The sequence below is a fragment of the Phacochoerus africanus genome, chromosome 1, assembly GCF_016906955.1.
Source record: "Phacochoerus africanus isolate WHEZ1 chromosome 1, ROS_Pafr_v1, whole genome shotgun sequence".
NCBI lineage: Eukaryota > Metazoa > Chordata > Mammalia > Artiodactyla > Suidae > Phacochoerus > Phacochoerus africanus.
In genome coordinates, this window is record NC_062544.1 from 45,422,740 (window position 1) to 45,443,440 (window position 20,701).

The window sequence follows — 20,701 nt, forward strand, 5'->3', positions numbered from 1 at the left end:
TTCTATGTGTTGATTTCTAATGCTGTCCAAGAGAAAGATATGGTCAGATCCTCAAAACCTATAGGCTTGTGATTAGAATAGAGACATTATTATGGAACAAATTTTAACAAAAGTAGACTTACTATACAAAAATAAAATGATACAAGAAAGGTACATATGTATGTATTCATGTATGTGTGAGACAGGATTTAAAGCAATTATACGTGCATTCTTAAAAAGCAACTACAGGTTAGTTGAAATAAATTTGCCTTTATTTTTTCTTTTTGGCTGCAGCCGCAGCATACAGACGTTCCCAGGCCAGGGATCAAACCTGAGCCATAGCAGCAAGTGACCCAAGCTGCTGCAGTGACAACGCTGGATCCTTAACTTGCTGCACCACAAGGGAACTGTAATCTTTAACTTAAGCATCAGTATTTACATAGGGCTTGGTTTTGATCTATATCATGTAGATACATATATTATGTAATATATCATGAACCAGATTGTCTCATTTCTGTTAAAAAAAATCAGAATGGATGATGAAAAAGCAAAATGGCCAAAATGAACTCAACATCTCAGTTTAATAGTGAAAAGTATGCAAGACCGTACATGTCTTTGACATTGTGTCCAATCATGGTCAACAAATACTGATCACCTCCTCTTGCAGCCAGCTCTAAGTAGAAGGCACTAAGATAAGTGTCTTCTTAACAATACTTTCTCCACCAGGAATATGCATGGTTTGCTACTTATCTCTCTTCAGGTCTCAGTTCAAATTTCACTCAATCAGTGAAGCTTTTTCTAATCAACTTATTTAGAACAGTAACCCCAGCACCCCCAACAATTTATATATACCTCCTCTGCTTCTTTTCTCCAAAACCCTCATCACCTTTCAACATACTATGTGTGTACTTTCTTTATTGTTTATCTTATGCACTAGCATACAAGTATCATGAAAGCAAAAAGTTCTGGTGTCTCTCTAGTGCCTAGGTCTTTGCACTACATGCAGTGGGTGCTTAATAAATATTTGTAGATACTTGATATTTATATTATAATGACTGTGTGTAATCTTCAAATTACTTTTAATGATATAAAATACAGAGGCCCAATTTTAGAAACAACACAAACACATTTCAATTAATTAATTAGTTATTTAGGCCACACCTATGGCATGTGGTAGTTTCTGAGCCAGGGATCAAACCTGCACTGCAGTTACAGCCTGCACCACTGCCGTGGCAATGCTCAATATTTAACCTGCTATGCCACACGGTAAGCTAGAAAGCATACTTTTAAAAGTATCAACAAAATTCCATGTGACTTTTGGTATAATTATCCATCTTGCTGTTAAAAGGCACTACCACAAAGACAAGGAAGAATTGATGACACTATATGTTACACAGTGTGGCTTCAGTAAACAAATCTTAACTACATATAGTGATATCCTGTTCCAAGATTTAAGAGTTGTGGTTTGGTTAAGCCCAACTCCTGTGAAGAGTTAATGTTCCTGCTCTCTCAGAGGACAGGATTTTTGTAGTGACAGTCACATCAATTAAAAAAAAAAAAAAAAAAAAAGCCAAACCTCTGGCCAGTCTCACCAAGAAAAGGAGAGAAAAACCCCAAATAAACAAAATAAGAAATGAAAAAGGAGAAATCACAACAGATAATGCAGAAATACAAAAAACCATAAAAGAATACTATGAACAGCCATATGTCAAAAAACCATAAAAGAATACTATGAACAGCTATATGTCAAAAAAGAAGTAGTAGATCAACTGAACAGACCAATCACTAGAAATGAAATTGAAGATGTCATAAAAACACTCCCTACAAATAAAAGTCCAGGACCAGGTGGCTTCACAGGCAAATTCTACCAAACATACATATAGGAACTTATACCTATCCTCCTTAAACTTTTCCAAAAGGTTGAAGAAGGAGGAACACTTCCAAAAACATTCTATGATGCCACCGTCATCCTAAAACTAAAACCAAAGATACTATCAAAAAAGAAAATTATAGGCCTATATCTTCGATGAATATAGATGCAAAAATTCTCAAATTCTCAAAATTTTAGCTGAATCCATCAACATATAAAAAAGATCATACACCATGACCAAGTAGGATTCATCCCAGGTTCACAAGGGTGGTTCAACATATGCAAATCAATCAACATCATACACCACATTAACAAAAGAAAAGTCAAAAACCACATGATCATCTCAACAGACGCAGAGAAAGCATTTGACAAAGTCCAACATCCCTTCATGATAAAAACTCTTACCAAAGTGGGTATAGAGGGAACATACCTTAACATAATAAAAGCCATTTAGGACAAAAACCTCAAACTGATCAACAAATTCATCTAAACCTTAGATCTGTTCAAAGAAAATTTGATGAACATTCTTAACAACTATCTTGGAAATTAATGCAATCGAAGTTTGAATCTAAGGAAACAGCCAAACACATAATATTTTGTAAGAAATGCATTCCTCATGTGCAAATTAAATTATTTCATAGGTTCATGGCAGGCATTCTTAGAAAAATATAAATAGTTTCTGGATAACTGCCATATTTGTTATCACTGCTACTATAGTTAAAATTCTAATTTCTAATCCGAGAACTGATAGAAAATACCTACCTACTTCAAAAAGTTATATATTTGATCTCCTTAATAAGTAAGGAAATGCTTATTGGATAAACAGGTCAAAGGCAGAACTGAAAAGTGTCTTACACTACTTTTTTAAAGGTTAAACTAAGTGTGTACGGTAAAAGGTTCTCTAAAAAATTATATAGCAACATTAAATTATTTTTAGAAGGTACATGCTCTTGTCCTACTCTTATTTTGTCAATTTCATATACAATGAAAAAATAATTTGAAATATGAAACAAGCATTTTACTTTTTAAAGCAAATCATACTGCCTTATGGAATAAAGTATGATTAGTGTTCTTTTGGTGTTCTAGCCAGCACTTAATTACTGCTAAACCAGCAATGAGAATCATACACTATTACCTCAAATCTTGCCTATGAAAACTAAGACTTCAGCATCTAGTGGAATAAGCTGCCTCATAGAATGTATATATATATGTATAATTGATTTACTTTGCTATATACCTGAAACTTACACAACCTTCTGAATCAACTATACTTCAATAAAATTTATTTCAAAAAAACAAAACAAAATTAAGAGAAGAGATATTAATTTAATCTCACTCCCTTTTCATTTACTAGTTTTGATTAACTCTACCTTTTTTTTTCTTTCTAGGACTGTGCAAACTAGGCCAGACCTTCAAATAATGCACTGAGTTATAATGCAAATTTATGACTTGGAATCTGATTAATGATGACTATCTAAATAAAATTCTACTTTACTCTCTTTTCTGGTAATATGTGTTTAATTATTTCTCTCTTACTACTTTTGGGTTACAGTTACACTGATTTCTAATTAACATTACCTCTAATATGTAACTATGAAGTAATATTTTTATAATTTAAAAAAGATCCATAATAATATTAAAGTTACAGGATAATGTGAACTGATAAATAAGATATGCTAAATCTATTAACTCACATTTTCTTGAAACACAAAGCAGCTCAGCAGTGCCGTTGCCTGTTCTGCAGATAGGTCATTGAAAAGGCCATTGAACATCATCTCAGTTAGAAGGAGCTCATCAGCACTATACCGCCACAAAAAAAGGGGTGTGGTGGGGGGAATGAGAGAATAAACTTCATGTCAGAATATAAAAACATACATCTGTACCTACAGATCCTTAAGATATACTTTCAAATAAAACGCTATTTGACCATGAGTAGTAGATGAACTGATAAAGATCTATTTAACTAAGGAAATGGCAGTTCTTTATATTTACGAATATATAAATAATAAATACGAAATGAGCGTTTTAGATAAAAAGCCTACTCCAGCAAATATCAAAATGCACATAATTCATCAGAATAAAGAACCATTTAACTCTCAGAATACCAGAAAAAATAGGCATTACTATGTATTACCTAGGTTCAAGAAACTTTTTGTTTTCAACTCAATTCATTTTTGATTATTCTACAAATAATTTAAAAAAATAAAGATAATGGAAAACAACTTTATTAGAAATCTTAATTAGAATACACCCATAGCAAATACACATTTTATCCACAATTTTCTAGTGTTAAGCATGTAACAGGAGTTCCCGATGTGGCGCAGCGGTTAAAGAATCCGACTAGGAACCATGAGGTCGAGGGTTAGATCCCTGGCCTTGCTCAGTGGGTTAATGATCCGGCGTTGCCGTGAGCTGTGGTGTAGGTTGCAGACGCGGCTCGGATCCCGCGTTGCTGTGGCTCTGGCGTAGGCTGCCAGCTACAGCTTTGATTAGACCCCTAGCCTGGGAACCTCCATATGCTGAGGGAGCGGCCCAAGAAATGGCAAAAAGACAATTAAAAAAAAAAAAAAGAATGTAACAAATTGCTACTCATCAACTGTCATCATGAATCTGAAGTATACCCAACAATTCGATTTCAAACATATCTTTGAAAGGTACTAGCTTATCATTATTTCTGTTTCTTCGTGCACTCGCACAGTCAGAACGTACTACTGACTTCAGATTTTAAATCCATCTATTTTAGGTTCAAGGATATCATTATTTTTGGTTCTTCTTTTGTATTATCTAAATATAATATTTTAAAAGACTTTGACAGATCATAATTTCACTGATGAGGGAAAGGCCATATTCTTTGCTCTGTACTTGTACAACATTTTCGCATTCAGTTTTATATTATAAAGACAACAGACTTACATTATAAAGATTAGAATGATCAACCCAATAAATAGTTTTCATCTCTTCATCATCTGTTTCTTTTTATTTTTATTTTTTGTATTTGACTAAGAATTATATCAAGGAAAATTTACCACACAAATCACAAAAGATGAAAGGTAGAGTTACAAGTCCTTTTTAGCAAAATAAGATGGTCCAAGCTCTTATCACAAAATATCACATAACTAAATCCTTTCTACTAAATAGAAAAGTGAGTAAAATAATAAAAATCTTACATTTTTCCATTATTTTTCCCTTTGCCATAATGGATGAAAAATGAAAAATTTCTGAATTCTTGTGTTCAATGAAAGCAGACTACAATGATGGTGTCTGTAAAAGTCTATAATCAAGGTTCCATAAATTATCTTACATTTATAAAAGAGTTTAATGGATCCATGCAGTAACTGAAAGGTTATTACCCTTATTAAAAAACAGAAGTCTTTCTTATTTGGAGAAGATTTCTAAAAAATAATAAAGTCATGAACTATCAACATTTACAAATAGTAATAACAACTCAAAATAAAGTAAAAACTAAATTTGGGTTCCTAGTAGTAAACAAGAGGTAAGTAAAGCCTAAAGAACAAAAATACAAATAAAGCAAGACTACTTCTATAGTCAAATGTGGGAGGCAGACAAGAAAGACAATAATCACAGGACAACAATTTAACAGACAATTATATAGGCAATTATTCAAAAAAGTTAAGTAGCCTAAAATCAAACTGAGGAAACTAGAAGCAAATTTCAGAAGATCTTGAGAAAAATATGTAGGGAGTGCAATAGGGAATGAGGGAAAGATCATGGTAAATGAAAGAAACATCATGTGTAAGATATGGCAACAGACAAGATAGAGAGGGAAAGGCAAGAATACACTAAATTATGGAACACATTCTAAAAGCAATATGGAATCACTGGGAGTTACCTAAGAATGCCATGCTTTAGAAAGAAGATTCTGAAAGCAAGGGTGTATAAAGATGGGTTATAGAGACGTAAGATAGGAGGCAATGAATAGTCGGGAGGGCTACTGTGGCACTCTAGGCAAGAAACAATGAAGGATGCACCTTAGTCAGTGGGAATAGTTAAAATAGCATGGTGGTAAGAAGAGAAAACAATCAAGAAGATGTGGGAAGAGAGGGAGAAGAAAGAAGGAATCTATGATGAGAGAAGGATGATGCCTCAGTTTTTGCCTTTAGTGGTTAGATCTTATTCATTATTTAGCAAGACAGACCAGAGGGTGAACTGTGGGGGAAAAGTTAAGTATTTTGATATGTGACACTGTAATCCCTATTTCTAAATATTCTTTCTTCCAAGACAAAATAAATCTAGTTATAGGTACCTAAGAGAAATTAGTTTCTATATTAATTATTAAATACCATATAACATTACAAAGAAATAATTACAATAACATTAACTTTGGCATTTAAATCAGCAGTCTGATAGTAGTTGAGATTTAAACTGGGGCAAATTTTTAACCTTAGGAAAGCTTAATTTATCACAAGTTAAAGGACAACTACAATCCTGTGGGCCAGATCTAACAGGAGGAAATGTTTAATTTGGCTTGCACAGGGACTTCAGAATTTTGAAATAGTTTGTGAACATTTAAAAATCAAGATATTTTCACCTAAAAATTCTGGATTTGGGGGTTTTCCGGGTTGAAAACTGATACCACATTATTCTGTAATAACTAATTGGAGCTGGGTAGTTGCTGTTCCTTTTTGGTGGCCAAGAATTGTCCTATGTGCCAAAGAATCTTGGCCCCTATAGACATTTGAATTCATATCTAAACTAGATGATCAGTAAGAACAATACGAATAAGACTTCATCAGGAATGGCCAAAACCACATAAAAAGATAATTTTCTGGTCCCATCAATTATGGCTTTCGTGAAGCCATAAAAACTTTCAAAATGTCTTTTATGGACTCACAGAAAATAATGGTCATGACTATGTCAAAACATGTATCTTCAAAATGTTGGTAGTAATGTGTGACACTGAGCCAGAACCATCCAAAGGGCCCTTCTAGAAATTTGCGAGCCACATAAAACAACCAGAAGAACGAAATGACTGTTATTTTATTTAGTTCTAAGGTTATTTGTAATGTGGCAAAAGATTATCAAAACAGAGAATATCTTGTATACAATTTAAAAAGCTCATATTCACTTTTAAGTTGTAGCCTATAATGTGCTATATTCTAATAGCCTACTGTTAGCCCAAAACATTACATTAAAAAGGGTAATGATTATTAGACTGAGTTTCAAAATGGGAAAATGTTCAAAATTATAAAAAAAAAAAATTGAAAGTATACAAAATCATGTATAAACTAAGATTACAATTTTTTTGGCTTTTTGATTTTTTTATTACTCAAAAAAGCTTCATTTTTTTTGTCTTTCTGCCATTTTCTTGGGCTGCTCCCACGGCATATGGAGGTTCCCAGGCTAGGGGTCTAATCAGAGCTGTAGCTGCAGGCCTACGCCAGAGCCACAGCAATGCAGGATCCGAGCCGCGTCTGCAACCTACACCACAGCTCATAGCAACGCTGGATCCTTAACCCACTGAGTGAGGCCAGGGATCAAACCCGCAACCTCATGGTTCCTAGTCAGATTTGTTAACCACTGAGCCACGATGAGAACTCCAAAAAAGCTTCATTTTTCTTTTTATTTAGCTTTCTGACTCTGTGCTTGTGCTTTCAACACTTTCACAACGATTTCCTGCTCCTCGATAAGGAAGGTGTGCTTGATTCTGTCCTGGACACATTTTTAGCACACATGGAACCACCATAGGCCCAGCTAACATGTTTTTTCATTTTAGACAATCTCAAAAGAACTTCAGGTCTCACAGCACAAACTCCTTGAAGCTGGCCTGGGCACACGCCACATGCATATTTTGGTGCTTTCCCAACTTTCTCGGTATAAAGGTAAACAATTTGATTACCAGGGGTTCGGGACAGCCTGGTTTTGTTAGATGCTGTGTTGTAAGATGGCCTACGATGGTATGCCAATCGCTGGACCATTCATTGTGAATGCTTCTGGATACCGTGCCCATAAGAGGAGTAAGATTACAATTATTTAAGAATGCCACAATGCATTAAAATAAAGAAAAAGGAAATACATGAAAATGCTAATAGTTTGTGTTAATTATTGGGATTAAAGAGAATTTTATTCTCCCTTTCTAATTTCTCAACTTCATGGTCAACACCTGTATTTTAATATGGGAGGTATTGTACACACTCTAAAGATAGCTCTTTTTCCAAAAGACTAAAAGCTCTCATTTAAAAAACAGTATCCCATTTTAAAATCATTTTTCTAGAATAACCAGGTTTTACCTGCTTATTTCACAAGCCACTCGTCCTTTCATCTCTATGACATCAGAAGAAGTAGCAAATCCCAACCTCCTTAAAACACGTTTGCGACATTTGAGTTCATCCATTTGTAAAACAGTTCTTGCCTTCTTCAGTTCTCGCTTTGCAGATTTAATATCTATCGCAATCTAAGGTATATAAAAGTATAAAGGGAGTTCAATAACAAAGTAAACAAAATAAAACAACATTTAGTCATGAAACAAAAAATATGGTATTTGGGAAGGGGGAAGGGGAGCATAGGAGTTTCAAGGAGATTTAGAAACTGTTAAAAGCTTAAAAGTTGAAGAACAGATCACTGTTCTTACTTAAATGAGGAGGGGTAAAGAAGAAAGTTTAGAAGGAGAGAAGTGAGCTGGATAGCCATAAACTAAATGAGGTAACCTGCAGGAGGCAGAAAAAGTCAGTGTGAATTAAGACAGGCCCTCCATTTGCATTTGATACTCATGGTACTAAAGTAGCAGACACATCAGCTCCAGGTTTTCATCCTTAGGAAATTAGGAGGTAACTCAGAAAATAATAAAAGAAAGATGACAGTCTACTAATCTTATTTCTTAATTACTTATATTTCCCTCATTATGCCCTGAAAAGTGTTCCTTCTCTTTGCCCTCAAATTGTATTACCAATCTGCCTAAGCTGGAAATGGATTTAGCAAAGAGAACAGGTCTTTATAGACATAGATGAAAGCTTAAAAGGAAAACATTATTTTGAGGTCATTCTTTAGAGCAGATGAGTTTTGAAATTACATTCATCAGTAAATACTGCATACTTTTCCACTGAGACACAGGATGACCAGTACAAAAGCAAGAAAACAAAGGTGGGATCCTGAAGTGAGGCCTGAAGTTCAGAAAAGCAATGAAAGAAAAGTTCAGGGACTGAGAAGCTGAAATTCAGAAACTCTGGAATTTTGCAGATGATTTATTCAACTGAGTAGAGTAAATTTTAAAGGTAATGATGGTGGTCAGGAACTGATATTTATCGATAGCTAACTATGTATCCTCTTTCTTGCAGTACTTTACATCATTTCACTCAATTCTTACAGCAATCATATGAGTTAGGTAACTAATATTAAACGTATATTTTACAGATGAGAAAACCGAGGCAGAGAGAGATCACCAAGCAGACTGGTCAGGAACACAGAGCTAGAGCTAGCAAGTAATAAAAGATGGGACTCAAACTCAAGCTATCAGACTCTAGAAACTAAACTCTTACCAATTATTTACACTGCTATGAACAGATACGTTGTCACAATGCTAGGAGGACTAGAGCAATGTTTTCTATGTTCAAATACACTATGCTACCTAGCATGATTTATCAGAAAAATAACTGTCTTCTAAAGTATCATTGAAAATGCCCATTTATTAGCACAAAAGACTGTATTAAGAATCCAGAAGCATACAAAGCTTACTAGGTTGGTGGAAGAGAGCCTACTAGTTAAGATTTTTATCTCAATAATTTTTATATTGATTACATGTTGAAATGTATTTTGGAAGTATTGAGTTACATAAAAATCTTATGAAAATTAATTTCACCTGTTTCTTTTCAATTTTTTAATAATGTGGCTACTGAAGAATTTAAAATCATATAAGAAGCTTGTATTATATTTCTATTGGATGATGCTGTTCTAGATCTATTTCTATATACTTTAAAAGAACATAGATATCCACGAGTACATAGATATAGGGGCTTTTCTCACTGAAGTGAGATCATCCTCCTTTTCCATTCAGTATATTAGGACCTTTCCCCCAAAAAGCATATATAAATTTACCTCTTTCTTATTAATGGCCATACTGACACCCATTGAGTGGATGCGCATAACTCACATATCTAATTCTCTACTGAAGAACACTGAGGTTGTTTATCACCATTTGCTTTTTCAAACAATACTACAAGAACATCCTTGTACTGCCTCACTTTGCAGTTTCAGTCCTAGAGGGTGGGAAACCTGGGTCAGAGGGTGTGAGCAATTAAAATGCTGACAGCTGAGGGGTCAGATTTTGAAGACTTCCTACATAGGGATAAGGGATATCAAATTCATCTTGCAGTCACTAGGAGGTCATAAGAAGACTTGTTTTTTTCCCCTAACTTCTTAACTCTTTGTAGTTTTCTTTCATTAAAACATGCAATATAAGAAGTTCCCATTGTGGCTCAGGAATAATGAACCAGACTCGTGTCCCTGAGAACACAGGCTCAGTACCTGGCCCTGCTTAGCAGGTTAAGGATCCAGCGTTGCCATGAACTGCAGTGTAGGTCACAGACACAGCTCAGATCTGGCATTGCTGTGACTGCAGACTTTGTGGCAGCTGCACCTCTAATTAGACCCCTAGCCTAGGAACTTTCATATGCCGTAGGTGTAGCCCTTAAAAAAAAAAAAAGAAAAGAAAAAGCAATATAAGCACATTACAGACAACGGGGGTAGGGAGGCACAGACCTACTATAATTTCACTGTCCAAATACACCTTCTTAAGGTTTTCCTTTCAGTCTTTTCCAGTGTGTTTTTACTTTGCCTAAACTGTAATCATAGTCCACATTGATTTTAGGTCCTGTTTCTTAAATTTAATGCTTCTACATAAGTATTTTTTCCATGTATTGCAATCTTCAGTTTATTTAGCCAGTCTTTCAACCAGACATGAGGGCCTTTTCCTATATTTGAGTAACTCAGATAATGCCTCTCTCTGTGGCTTCAAACCACCTTCTCCATGGTTGGTTTCCAGTCACCACTCAACCAAACTCAAGTCTCTCCATTCTTGTGTTATGGAATTGTTAGGGATGACGCTCTAGTGGCCACATAGGGGATAACTGGGAGAAGGGAGGGAGCTGATGCAATGGACCTTGTGAGAGATGAGCAGGCCAGGATCACAAGAGTCTAAAGCTTTCTGTGTTTCAGTTTCCTCATCTTCAGAAGAAATCTTCATGGTGGGCCAAAGCATGGCATCGTGTCCTACATGTTCCCTGAGAACACACTTGCTGTGCCCAATGTGGCACAAGGCCACATCATGATAGTTCACAAAAGGCTAGAAAGAGACAGTGCTGTACAACTATGACTGAACAAATTATTCTATTAAGCCGAGTTTCTATTCATATTGTTTATTTAATAAATACTAAGCATCTACTTTATAAAAATAGATCGTTATGGGAGATATGGAAGAACACAAATAAACTAAAGAGAAACGCCTGAAAATAATGACCTTAAAATCTAGTTTGTGGGACAGGAAGACAAACGTGATAAAAATGGCATATGATAAAATTTGAAAAATGTTAATAGCAAGGAACTATAAGCTTCAAGGAGCAAGTGACATTTATATATACAAAAGATTCTACATGAAGACAAGTGGATAGTGGAAAGAAATGTATTCACTTCAAAAAGCTTTTTCTAAATCCATTATTCAGAATGGCTTTAAGAATGCTTTTACTGGTTAGAGAATATAGTTAGTTACCCTAAAATTGTGTACTTCATCTCACTGGGATAGCTATACTTAAAAATATAGCCAGTGGAGTCCTCTTGTGGTGCAGCGGGGTTAAGTATCTGGTGCTATCACTGCAGTGGCTCAGGTCGCTGCTACGGTGGGGGTTCAATCCCTGGCCTGGGAACTTCCACATGCTGTGGGCACAGCCAAAGAAAAAAAGAAAGAAAAAAATAAAATAATTCCTCCTCAAAAAACAAACACCACCCCCCTCCAAAACTGACAATAACAAATGTTGGTGAGTATGTGGAGAAACTGAAACCCTAATAAATTGCTAGTGAGAATGTAAAGTGGTAATAGCCACTTTGGAAAACACTTTGGCAGTTTCTCAAAAAATTAAACATAGGAGTTACCATGTGGCATAGTGGGCTAAGGACCCAGCATTGTCACTGAAGCAGCTCGGGTGATTGCTGTGGTGCACATTCAATCCCTGGCCCAAGAATATCCACATGGCACAAGCACACCCCCATCCCCCTCCAAAAAGTTAAACATAGAGTTTACTTTATGACCCACAATTCTACCCAATTCCACCTAAGAGAAATGAACATGTCCATACAAAAATTTGTACTCAAAATGTTTATAGCAGTATTATTCATAATAGTCAAAAAGCAGAAAAACTCCAAATTATTTTTGCTTTGATTTGATGATTTATTATTGAAAATCTTGGAATCTAAAGAATCATTACACAGTTTGATGTTGCAAACTTTTAAAATGCCTTGGAGTTCCTGTCGTGGCTCAGAGGAAACGAATCTGACTAGCACCCATGAGGACGCAGGTTCAATCCCTGGCCTAACTCAGTGGATTAAGTATCCGGCATTGCCGTGAGTGTGGTGTAGGTCGTAGATGTGGCTTGGATCCCGAGTTCCTGTGACTGTGACATAGGCCCGTAGTTACAGCTCCAATGGGACCCCTATAGCCTGGGACCCTCCATATGCTGTGGTGTAACCCTAAAACACAAAAAACAAACCAATAAAATAAAAACAATAAAATGCCTTGCACTTAGGAAAGTTTTGCTTTAGAGGGAATATATAAAAAATATATATATATATATATATATATATATATATATATATCTATCTCCCCTCAGTAATTCTGACACATTTACCAGTAGCAAATTATAATTTTATTTTATTTATTTTTTTTTGTCTTTTTGCTATTTCTTTGGGCCGCTTCCGCGGCATATGGAGGTTCCCAGGCTAGGGGTCGAATAGGAGCTGTAGCCACCGGCCTATGCCAGAGCCACAGCAACGCAGGATCCAAGCCGCGTCTGCAACCTACAACACAGCTCACGGCAACACCGGATCGTTAACCCACTGAGCAAGGGCAGGGACCGAACCCGCAACCTCATGGTTCCTAGTCGGATTCGTTAACCACTGCGCCACGACGGGAACTCCCGAATTATAATTTTAGATTGAGGTTTTCCTTATTATCTGCATAGTTGATGAAAAATCCTTTGGAAAGGCATACAAATTGTTATTTGTCCTGAGAAAAGGATATTTAAGAATGTAAATATTCATAGATGAGATAGAGTCATCTATCTTTATTAGTCTCCCACCAAAAACAGTAAAATAGGTAAAACTCCAAATGTTCACCAACTGATGAATGTTAAGTAGAATGTGATATATACATACAATGGATTATTTTCCAGCCATAAATAGGAATAAAGTACAAGTTCCTGCTACAATATAGATGAACCATGAAGACAATATGTTTAGTGAAAAACGTAGACATACAAGCCAGATACTGTATGACTTAATTTATATGAAATCTCCAGAAGGGACAAATCCATAGAGGCAGAAAGTAGACTGCCAGGGGTTGGAAGGTAGGGAAATGTGCAATGATTGGAGTGATGAAAATGTTCTGGATAATGGTTATACCTGCAGATATCTGTGAATATATTAAAAACCACTGAAGTGTATGCTTTAAAATGTTATGCTATGGGGATGACATCTCAAAGTGATTAACTTTTTCTTTCCTCTTAAGAGTTGATAGTTCACTTTAAAGATAGATAGACATTTTGCTATTTAGCTGATGAAACCAACAGGAAAAGCAAGTGAAAAATATATGCTAATTCACTTAGTGAAATACATAGACTTCTATGATAAAAAATAAGTTTTAGCCATACCTGTGCTTTTTTTTCACAAAGCGTATACACAGTTTCCAAATTTGGATCATTGTGAAGTGGATGAGAATACATTCGATGCTCAAAAGCCTCTACTTTCTGGATGACTTTTTTCAGTCCTTGATCTTGTATGCCCATGTCATCAATAGGATCTAATAAGGGAACACCATCAGGAAAGCGTTTCTGAACTTCCTGAAACAAAATATTTAAAATTTATTTTTTCATCTCACAGACAAAATTAGTTAAGACTAAACTATATCAATATCTCTTTTTATGTTTTTTCTATGCACATAGAAATGTATTATAATTTACAAATGATTCTAATATTTAAAGATGAATAGTTCTGGATGTGGTATAACTTACTGATAAAACTCATCATTGTATATTTAGGTTGTTGTAACTTCTTGGCATTATAAATAATCCTGTATTGAACATCTCAAGAGCAAACTATCTTCAATTTTCTGATTACTTCCTTGGGGCTGATTTCTAGAGAGGGCACTACAGAGAAGAAAGATGAAGCGTCCAGATACCTAATTTTTTCTCTTTTTTAAACATGATTTATAATGAACATATGAGTTCAGAGAAGAGACAGGTCACTATTGGCTGGTATCCCACTGGAAGATTTTCAGGGTCTTGGATAAGCATTAAGGTAATATAGGATTTGGCCAGTTAGAAATCAAAGTAAAAAAAAAAGGTTACTGATAAAAAAATTCTGTAAAACTGTCCAGAGAATTATTCACTTCAGAAAGCCCACTATGGACCACGGCTTAAAAATTCCTAGTCTATACCGAAAGCATCCTGTTTTCTGAGATTCTTATATATATATACACACACACACACACACACACACACACACACACACACACAGCCTTTGCTATATAGTAAATTCAAATATTTATTGACTAAATAACAAAGTTCCTTTATATTTTCCAACGGGAAAATAAAAGTTTCTATAAAGTCTTAATTTTTCCTATTTTAAAAAGCATTTCATCCATGTATAAAAGATACTGTGATTAAAAGTCTTGGTATATGATTTTATACATAAAACTTTTAATAGTCTATAGTTATTTTCACTCATTATTTAACATAAAATAGTGGCCACTTGTTCCTTTGTGAGCCCCTCTTTTAGACTGACTTTGTTGGTAGATCCAAAGAGAGGCCTGACTATATACAGATCTGCTGCCAATATTTTTGTTAAAAATAGTTGCTACAGTTGGTAGTGTTTATAGTTTTTCTGAAAGAAAGCAATATATTTAAAAGCATTTCAGGTGCCTTGTTATAAACCCTGTTTTTATTTACATAAAATTTATATTTAATTTGTAAAATTAACATGTATACCTGTATTGATTTTAAAACACTCTGTCTATTGTCCAGGGGTCGAAGGTCTTTAGGAATGTAAAGCCTAACACTGCTGATAGCAGACAGGAGATGCACCAATACTGGAACAACCTATCAACAAAAGTTACATATATTTATTACAATTAAAATCACATCATTTCCAAATTCTGCAATTAAATTTAGCTTGAATACTTAAAAGGAAACTGCATTTACAATATGGGACAGGTATATTAAGTACACAGTAATCACTGCGGAAGTTTAGTGAAAAGCTTAGTAGAAACTATATTTAAAAAGTAAAACAAATTCAAACTTTGAAGTAACAGGCAAATAAATGGTACATAAAAATGAGTCCCTCAACACAAAATCTATACTTTATTTACTTTTGCATCCTCAGTATTTGGTACTTTTTGAATACCTAAAAGTACTATATCACCACATAGGTTTCAAGACTCCTACTGAGGTTCAGATGGCCAAGTAAGATTCATGTAATCCCTGGATGAGCCAGAACACAGAGATGAAAAGAGGCATTTCAAGCAGAGAAAACAATATACTCCATTACACTAAACTTGAAGAACACCTATCTTTAAACTTTCCTCCATGCTTTCTCCTGACAAGAATATCTTTCTTTTCCCTCACTATCAAATATGCTTTCTTTAAATTCATTCCCTTTAAATTCAGAGGGCCTCTATAAACTGAAGCAAGGATAACATTTTCACAGATTCACATCTGTCAGCATATTGGTCTCCCATGGTTACCTTTTACACTGATCACCACTAGAACTACTGTCATTCACTTACTGATAACAAATATATTCACTGTGCTTTACTGAGCAAAATGATACAATGGTGGAATGTGGATTCTAGAGTCAAGACTGCCTGGGTTTGAATTCAGTCTTCCATTAGTTGTGTGACTTTGAGCAACTTACTTATTAACCTTTTACAGCTTTAGTTTTCCCATTTTAAAAATGAGGATAAACAATGGAACAGAATAACGAGCCCAGATATAAATGATCTACAACAGAGGAGGCAAGAATATACAATAGAGAAAAACAGTCTCTTTAGCAAGAGTTGTTGGGAAAGCTGGACAGTTGCATGTAAATCAATGAAATTAGAACACTCCTTCACACCATCTACAAAAACAAACTCAAAACGTTTTAAAGACATAAATATAAGACAAAACCATAAGGCTCCTAGAAAAGAACAAGGGCAATTTATTCTCTGACATAAATTGTAGCAATATTTTCTTTTCTTCTTTTTTTTCTTTTTTGGTCTTTTTGCCATTTCTTGGGCTGCTTCTGCGACATATGGAGGTTCCCAGGCTAGGGTCAAGTCGGAACTGTAGCTGCAACCTACACCACAGCTCACGGCAACACTGGATCCTTAACCCACTGAGCAAGGCCAGAGATCAAATCCGCAACCTCATGGTTCCTAGTCGGATTTGTTAAGCACTGCACCATGATAGGAACTCCCATGTAGCAATATTTTCTTAGATCAGTCTCCCAAAAGAAATAAAAACAAAGCTAACAATGGGATCTAATCAAACTTTAGTTTCTGCAGAGCAAAGGAAACCACCAACAAAACAAAAAGACAACCTATAGAATGAGAGAAAATATTTGCAAATAATGCGATTGACAAGGGGTTAATATTCAAAATATATAAATAGCCCACACAACTTAATATCAAAAAACCAAACCATCCAATTAAAAAAATGGGCAGAAGACCTAAATAGATATTTCTCCAAAGAAGACATACAGATGGCCAACAGGCACATAAAAAAGATGCTTAACACTGCTAATTAGAGAAATTCAAATCAAAACCACAATAAGATATCATCACCTCACACTGGTCAGAATGGCTATCATCAAAAAGTCTACAAATAACCCTGTTATACTGTTGATGAGAATGCAAACTGGTGCAGTCACTATGGAAGATGGCATGGAGGTTCCTTTAGAAACTAAAAATAGAGCTATGATATGATCTAGCAATACCACTCCTGGTACATATCTGAAAAAGATGAAAACTCTAATTCAAAAATATATTTGCACCCTAATGTTTACAGTAGTACTATTTAAGATAGCCAAGACATGGAAATAACCCAAGTGTCCAACAACAGATGACGGTTTAATAAGAGTGTAGCACATACGTACAATGGAATAATACCCAGCCATCAAAAAGAATGAAGTATTACTATCTGTAGAAACATGGATGGACTTAGAGAATATACTAAGTGAGGTAAATCACACAAAGACAGATATTATATCATATCACTTACATACAGAATCTAAAAAATAACATAAATGAATGTATATACAAAGCAGGGAGTTCCTGCTGTTGTTCAGTGGTAATGAACCTGACTAATATCCATGAGGATGCAGGTTTGATCCCTGGCCTCACTCAGTGGGTTAAGGATCCGGCATCTGTGTAGGCCACAGATGTGGCTTGGATCTGGCATTGCTGTGGCTGTGGTATAGGCCAGCAGATGCAGCTCCGACTGGACCCCTAGCCTGGGAACGTCCATATGCCGCAGGTACATGCACACCCCCCACCAAAAAAGGCAGGAAGATATTCACAGACCTAGAAAACAAACTTAGGGTTATCAAAGGGGAAAGGAGGGGCAGGGATAAATCAGGAGTATGGGATTAACAGATACATACTACTATACACAAAATGGATAAGCAACAAGGATTTACTGTACAAAACAGGGAACTATATTCAGTATCTGTAATAACCTATAGTGGAAAATAATCTGAAAAAATACATACAACTGAATCGCTCTGTTGTACAGCTGAAACACAATATTGTAAATCAACTATACTTCAACTAAGAAAAAAGAAAGAAATGCTGATCCAAGGGGAGAAAAATAAGGATAAAATTACATTTATCTCATTAACACTTATGAGAATTAAATGAGACAATGCATGTTAATATATGCATTTAAAAGGCACTTTAAAGTAGTGCCTAAACACCTTGTAAAAATACTTGTTATAAATTGAAAAAAATTAATAAATTTCCATTGTATTTTCTCAAGGATTTTCTCAACTAGATTTTTCCAACCATGAATAACTTGCCATATGTGCTTTTTCTCTCTCTAGATAAGTTTTTGAGGGTGTTTTTTATTTCTTCCTACTTCCTTTTCCCTCCTCCTCTTTTAACCATTTGAAATTAACTTGTAGATAACGTATCATTTCACCTTGTCAGCAAACACTTCAGCATGTATCTTTTAAGAACAATCACATTCTGGAGTTCCCTTCTGGCTCAGCAGTAATGTAACTGACTAGTATCCATGAGGATGAGAGTTTCATCCCTGGCCTTACTCAGTGGGTTAAGGAGGTGCAGTAAGCTGTGTTGTAGGTTGCAGATGCAGCTTGGATCCTGAGTTGCTGTGGCTGTGGTGTAGGCCAGCTGCAGCTCTGATTTGACCCCTTAGTTTGGGAACTTCCATATGCCGTGGGTAGGTCCCTAAAAAAGACCAAAAAAAAGAAAAAAAGAAAAAAGAAGAACAATCACATTCTCCTGCATAGCTTCAATATTACAGACCATAAATTTTAACAATACACCATCTAATATATAGTCCACATTAAAATTTCCCCAACTGATGCAATAATGTCCTTCACAGATTACTACAACTACCACTACTGCTGCTACTGCTACTTTTGGATCCAGAACGCAACCAAGGATCATTAATTGCGTTTAGTTCTCAGGTCTCTTCAGTCTTCTTTAATCTAGAATATGCTCCACATGTTTTTATTCTTTTATGGTATTAACACTTCCCTATAATTTCAAATTTACAGAAAAATTGCAAGAATAGGACAAACAGCTCCCATGTACCTTTATTCAGATTCATCAATTATTTACATTTTTCCCATTTACTTTACTATTCTATATTTTTCCATGTACATATACATACACAGAGCCATACACTCACAGTACAAGTATTAAAAGAAGGAAATTTAGTGTTGATATACTGATATTATCTAACCTATAGTCCATATTAGAATTTCATCTACTTCCCCAATAATGTCTTTCACACATTCCCTTCTTTCACACTCCCTTCTTCCCTGCCACTCTATGGAGCCAAAATAGGATCATGAATTATATTTAACTATAATACTTCTTATTCTCCTTTAATATGGGACAGTTTCTCAGTTTTTTTTTTTTTGTCTCTCAAGATATCGCCATTTTTGAATACTATAGGCTAGTCATTCCGTAGAAAGACATTCAGTTTAGGTTTGTGTAATCATGAAAATTCATCAAAGATTCAGGTTATGCATTTTTGGCACAAGCGATTTTTTTTGTTGTTGTCGTCTCAACCCATTGGTCAACATTATTGTTGATAGTACCTTCAATTACTTGATTAGAGCGGTGTCTGCTAGCGTTTTCTACTTTTGTAAAGTTATTTTTCTTTTTACAATTAATAAGGAATTTGTAGGGAAACTCCTCAGAGACTTTGTAAATATCCCATTTTTCATTACACTTTCAACTCATTAGTTTCAGCATCCATGGATTATTCTTGCCTGAGTCAGTTATTACTTGTGGTAGTCGTCTAACAGTGACTTTTCTAACATCACTACTCCTTCTATATATCTATTCTGAGTATATAAACTCATGAGTTATTTTATTTTCACATGATTATAATCCTTTACTATCAGTTTAAATCCTCAAACTATCAAATTCATTTATAAAAGAGATATAATGTGGACTGAATTGGCTTTTGAACCACCAATTTGTAATCTAAGCAAATTCTAGATAACACAGGCTGGCTAGAAACAGAAGACTCAGGACATGAAAAACTATCAATGATTGTACCAGGCAGCCAATATCCAGAGGGAGAGATGCATAAGTTTTTTGCACTGTGACCATGCATAACAAAAAAATAGAGAATTAACATATTTAACTCAGAAAAGTCTATAAAACAAGTAATCAAACAATTATAACAAATGGCAATATAAACTTGGGTTTAATTTGCAGAGATGCCACACTACATCATTTAAAAGGTGTAGTTTTCAGAGTTCTCATCATGGCTCAGTGGTTAACAAATCCGACTAGGAACCATGAGGTTTCAGGTTCGATCCCTGGCCTTGCTCAGTGGGTTAAGGATCCGGCAGTGCTGTAAACTGTGGTGTAGGCTGCAGACGCGGCCTCAGATCCCGCGTTGCTGTGGCTCTGGCGTAGGCCTGCAGCTACAGCTCCGATTAGACCCCTAGCCTGGGAACCTCCATATGCCTCGGGAGGGGCTCTGAGAAGGCAAAAAAGACAAAAAAAAAAAAAAAAAAGTCTATCCTCCAGGAGTTCCCGTCGTGGCGCAGTGGTTAACGAATCCGACTAGGAACCATGAGGTTGCGGGTTCGGTCCCTGCCCTTGCTCAGTGGGTTAAGGATCTGGCGTTGCCGTGAGCTGTGGTGTAGGTTGCAGACGTGGCTCGGATCCCGCGTTGCAGTGGCTCTGGCGTAGGCCGGTGGCTACAGCTCCGATTCAACCCCTAGCCTGGGAACCTCCATATGCCGTGGGAGTGGCCCAAGAAATAAAAAAAAAAAAAAAAAAAAAAAAAAAAGACCAAAAAAAAAGGTGTAGTTTTCAAAGAAAAAAAAGTTATAAGATACATAAAGAGACAAAAAACATGGTCCATATACAGGGAAAAAAAGCAGTCA

General features: G+C 35.5%; 1 protein-coding gene and 1 pseudogene across 1 annotated transcript in view; both read right to left on the reverse strand.

Annotated features, from left to right (window-relative positions):
* MTREX (Mtr4 exosome RNA helicase) overlaps positions 1-20,701 on the reverse strand; it is a 123,821-nt gene that overhangs the window by 20,692 nt on the left and 82,428 nt on the right. The window contains 4 exon segments of the mRNA XM_047760481.1: positions 3,544-3,649; positions 8,098-8,261; positions 13,720-13,908; positions 15,055-15,165. Coding sequence (XP_047616437.1) covers positions 3,544-3,649; positions 8,098-8,261; positions 13,720-13,908; positions 15,055-15,165 — 570 coding nt within the window.
* LOC125115731 (60S ribosomal protein L34-like) lies at positions 7,427-8,072 on the reverse strand (annotated as a pseudogene).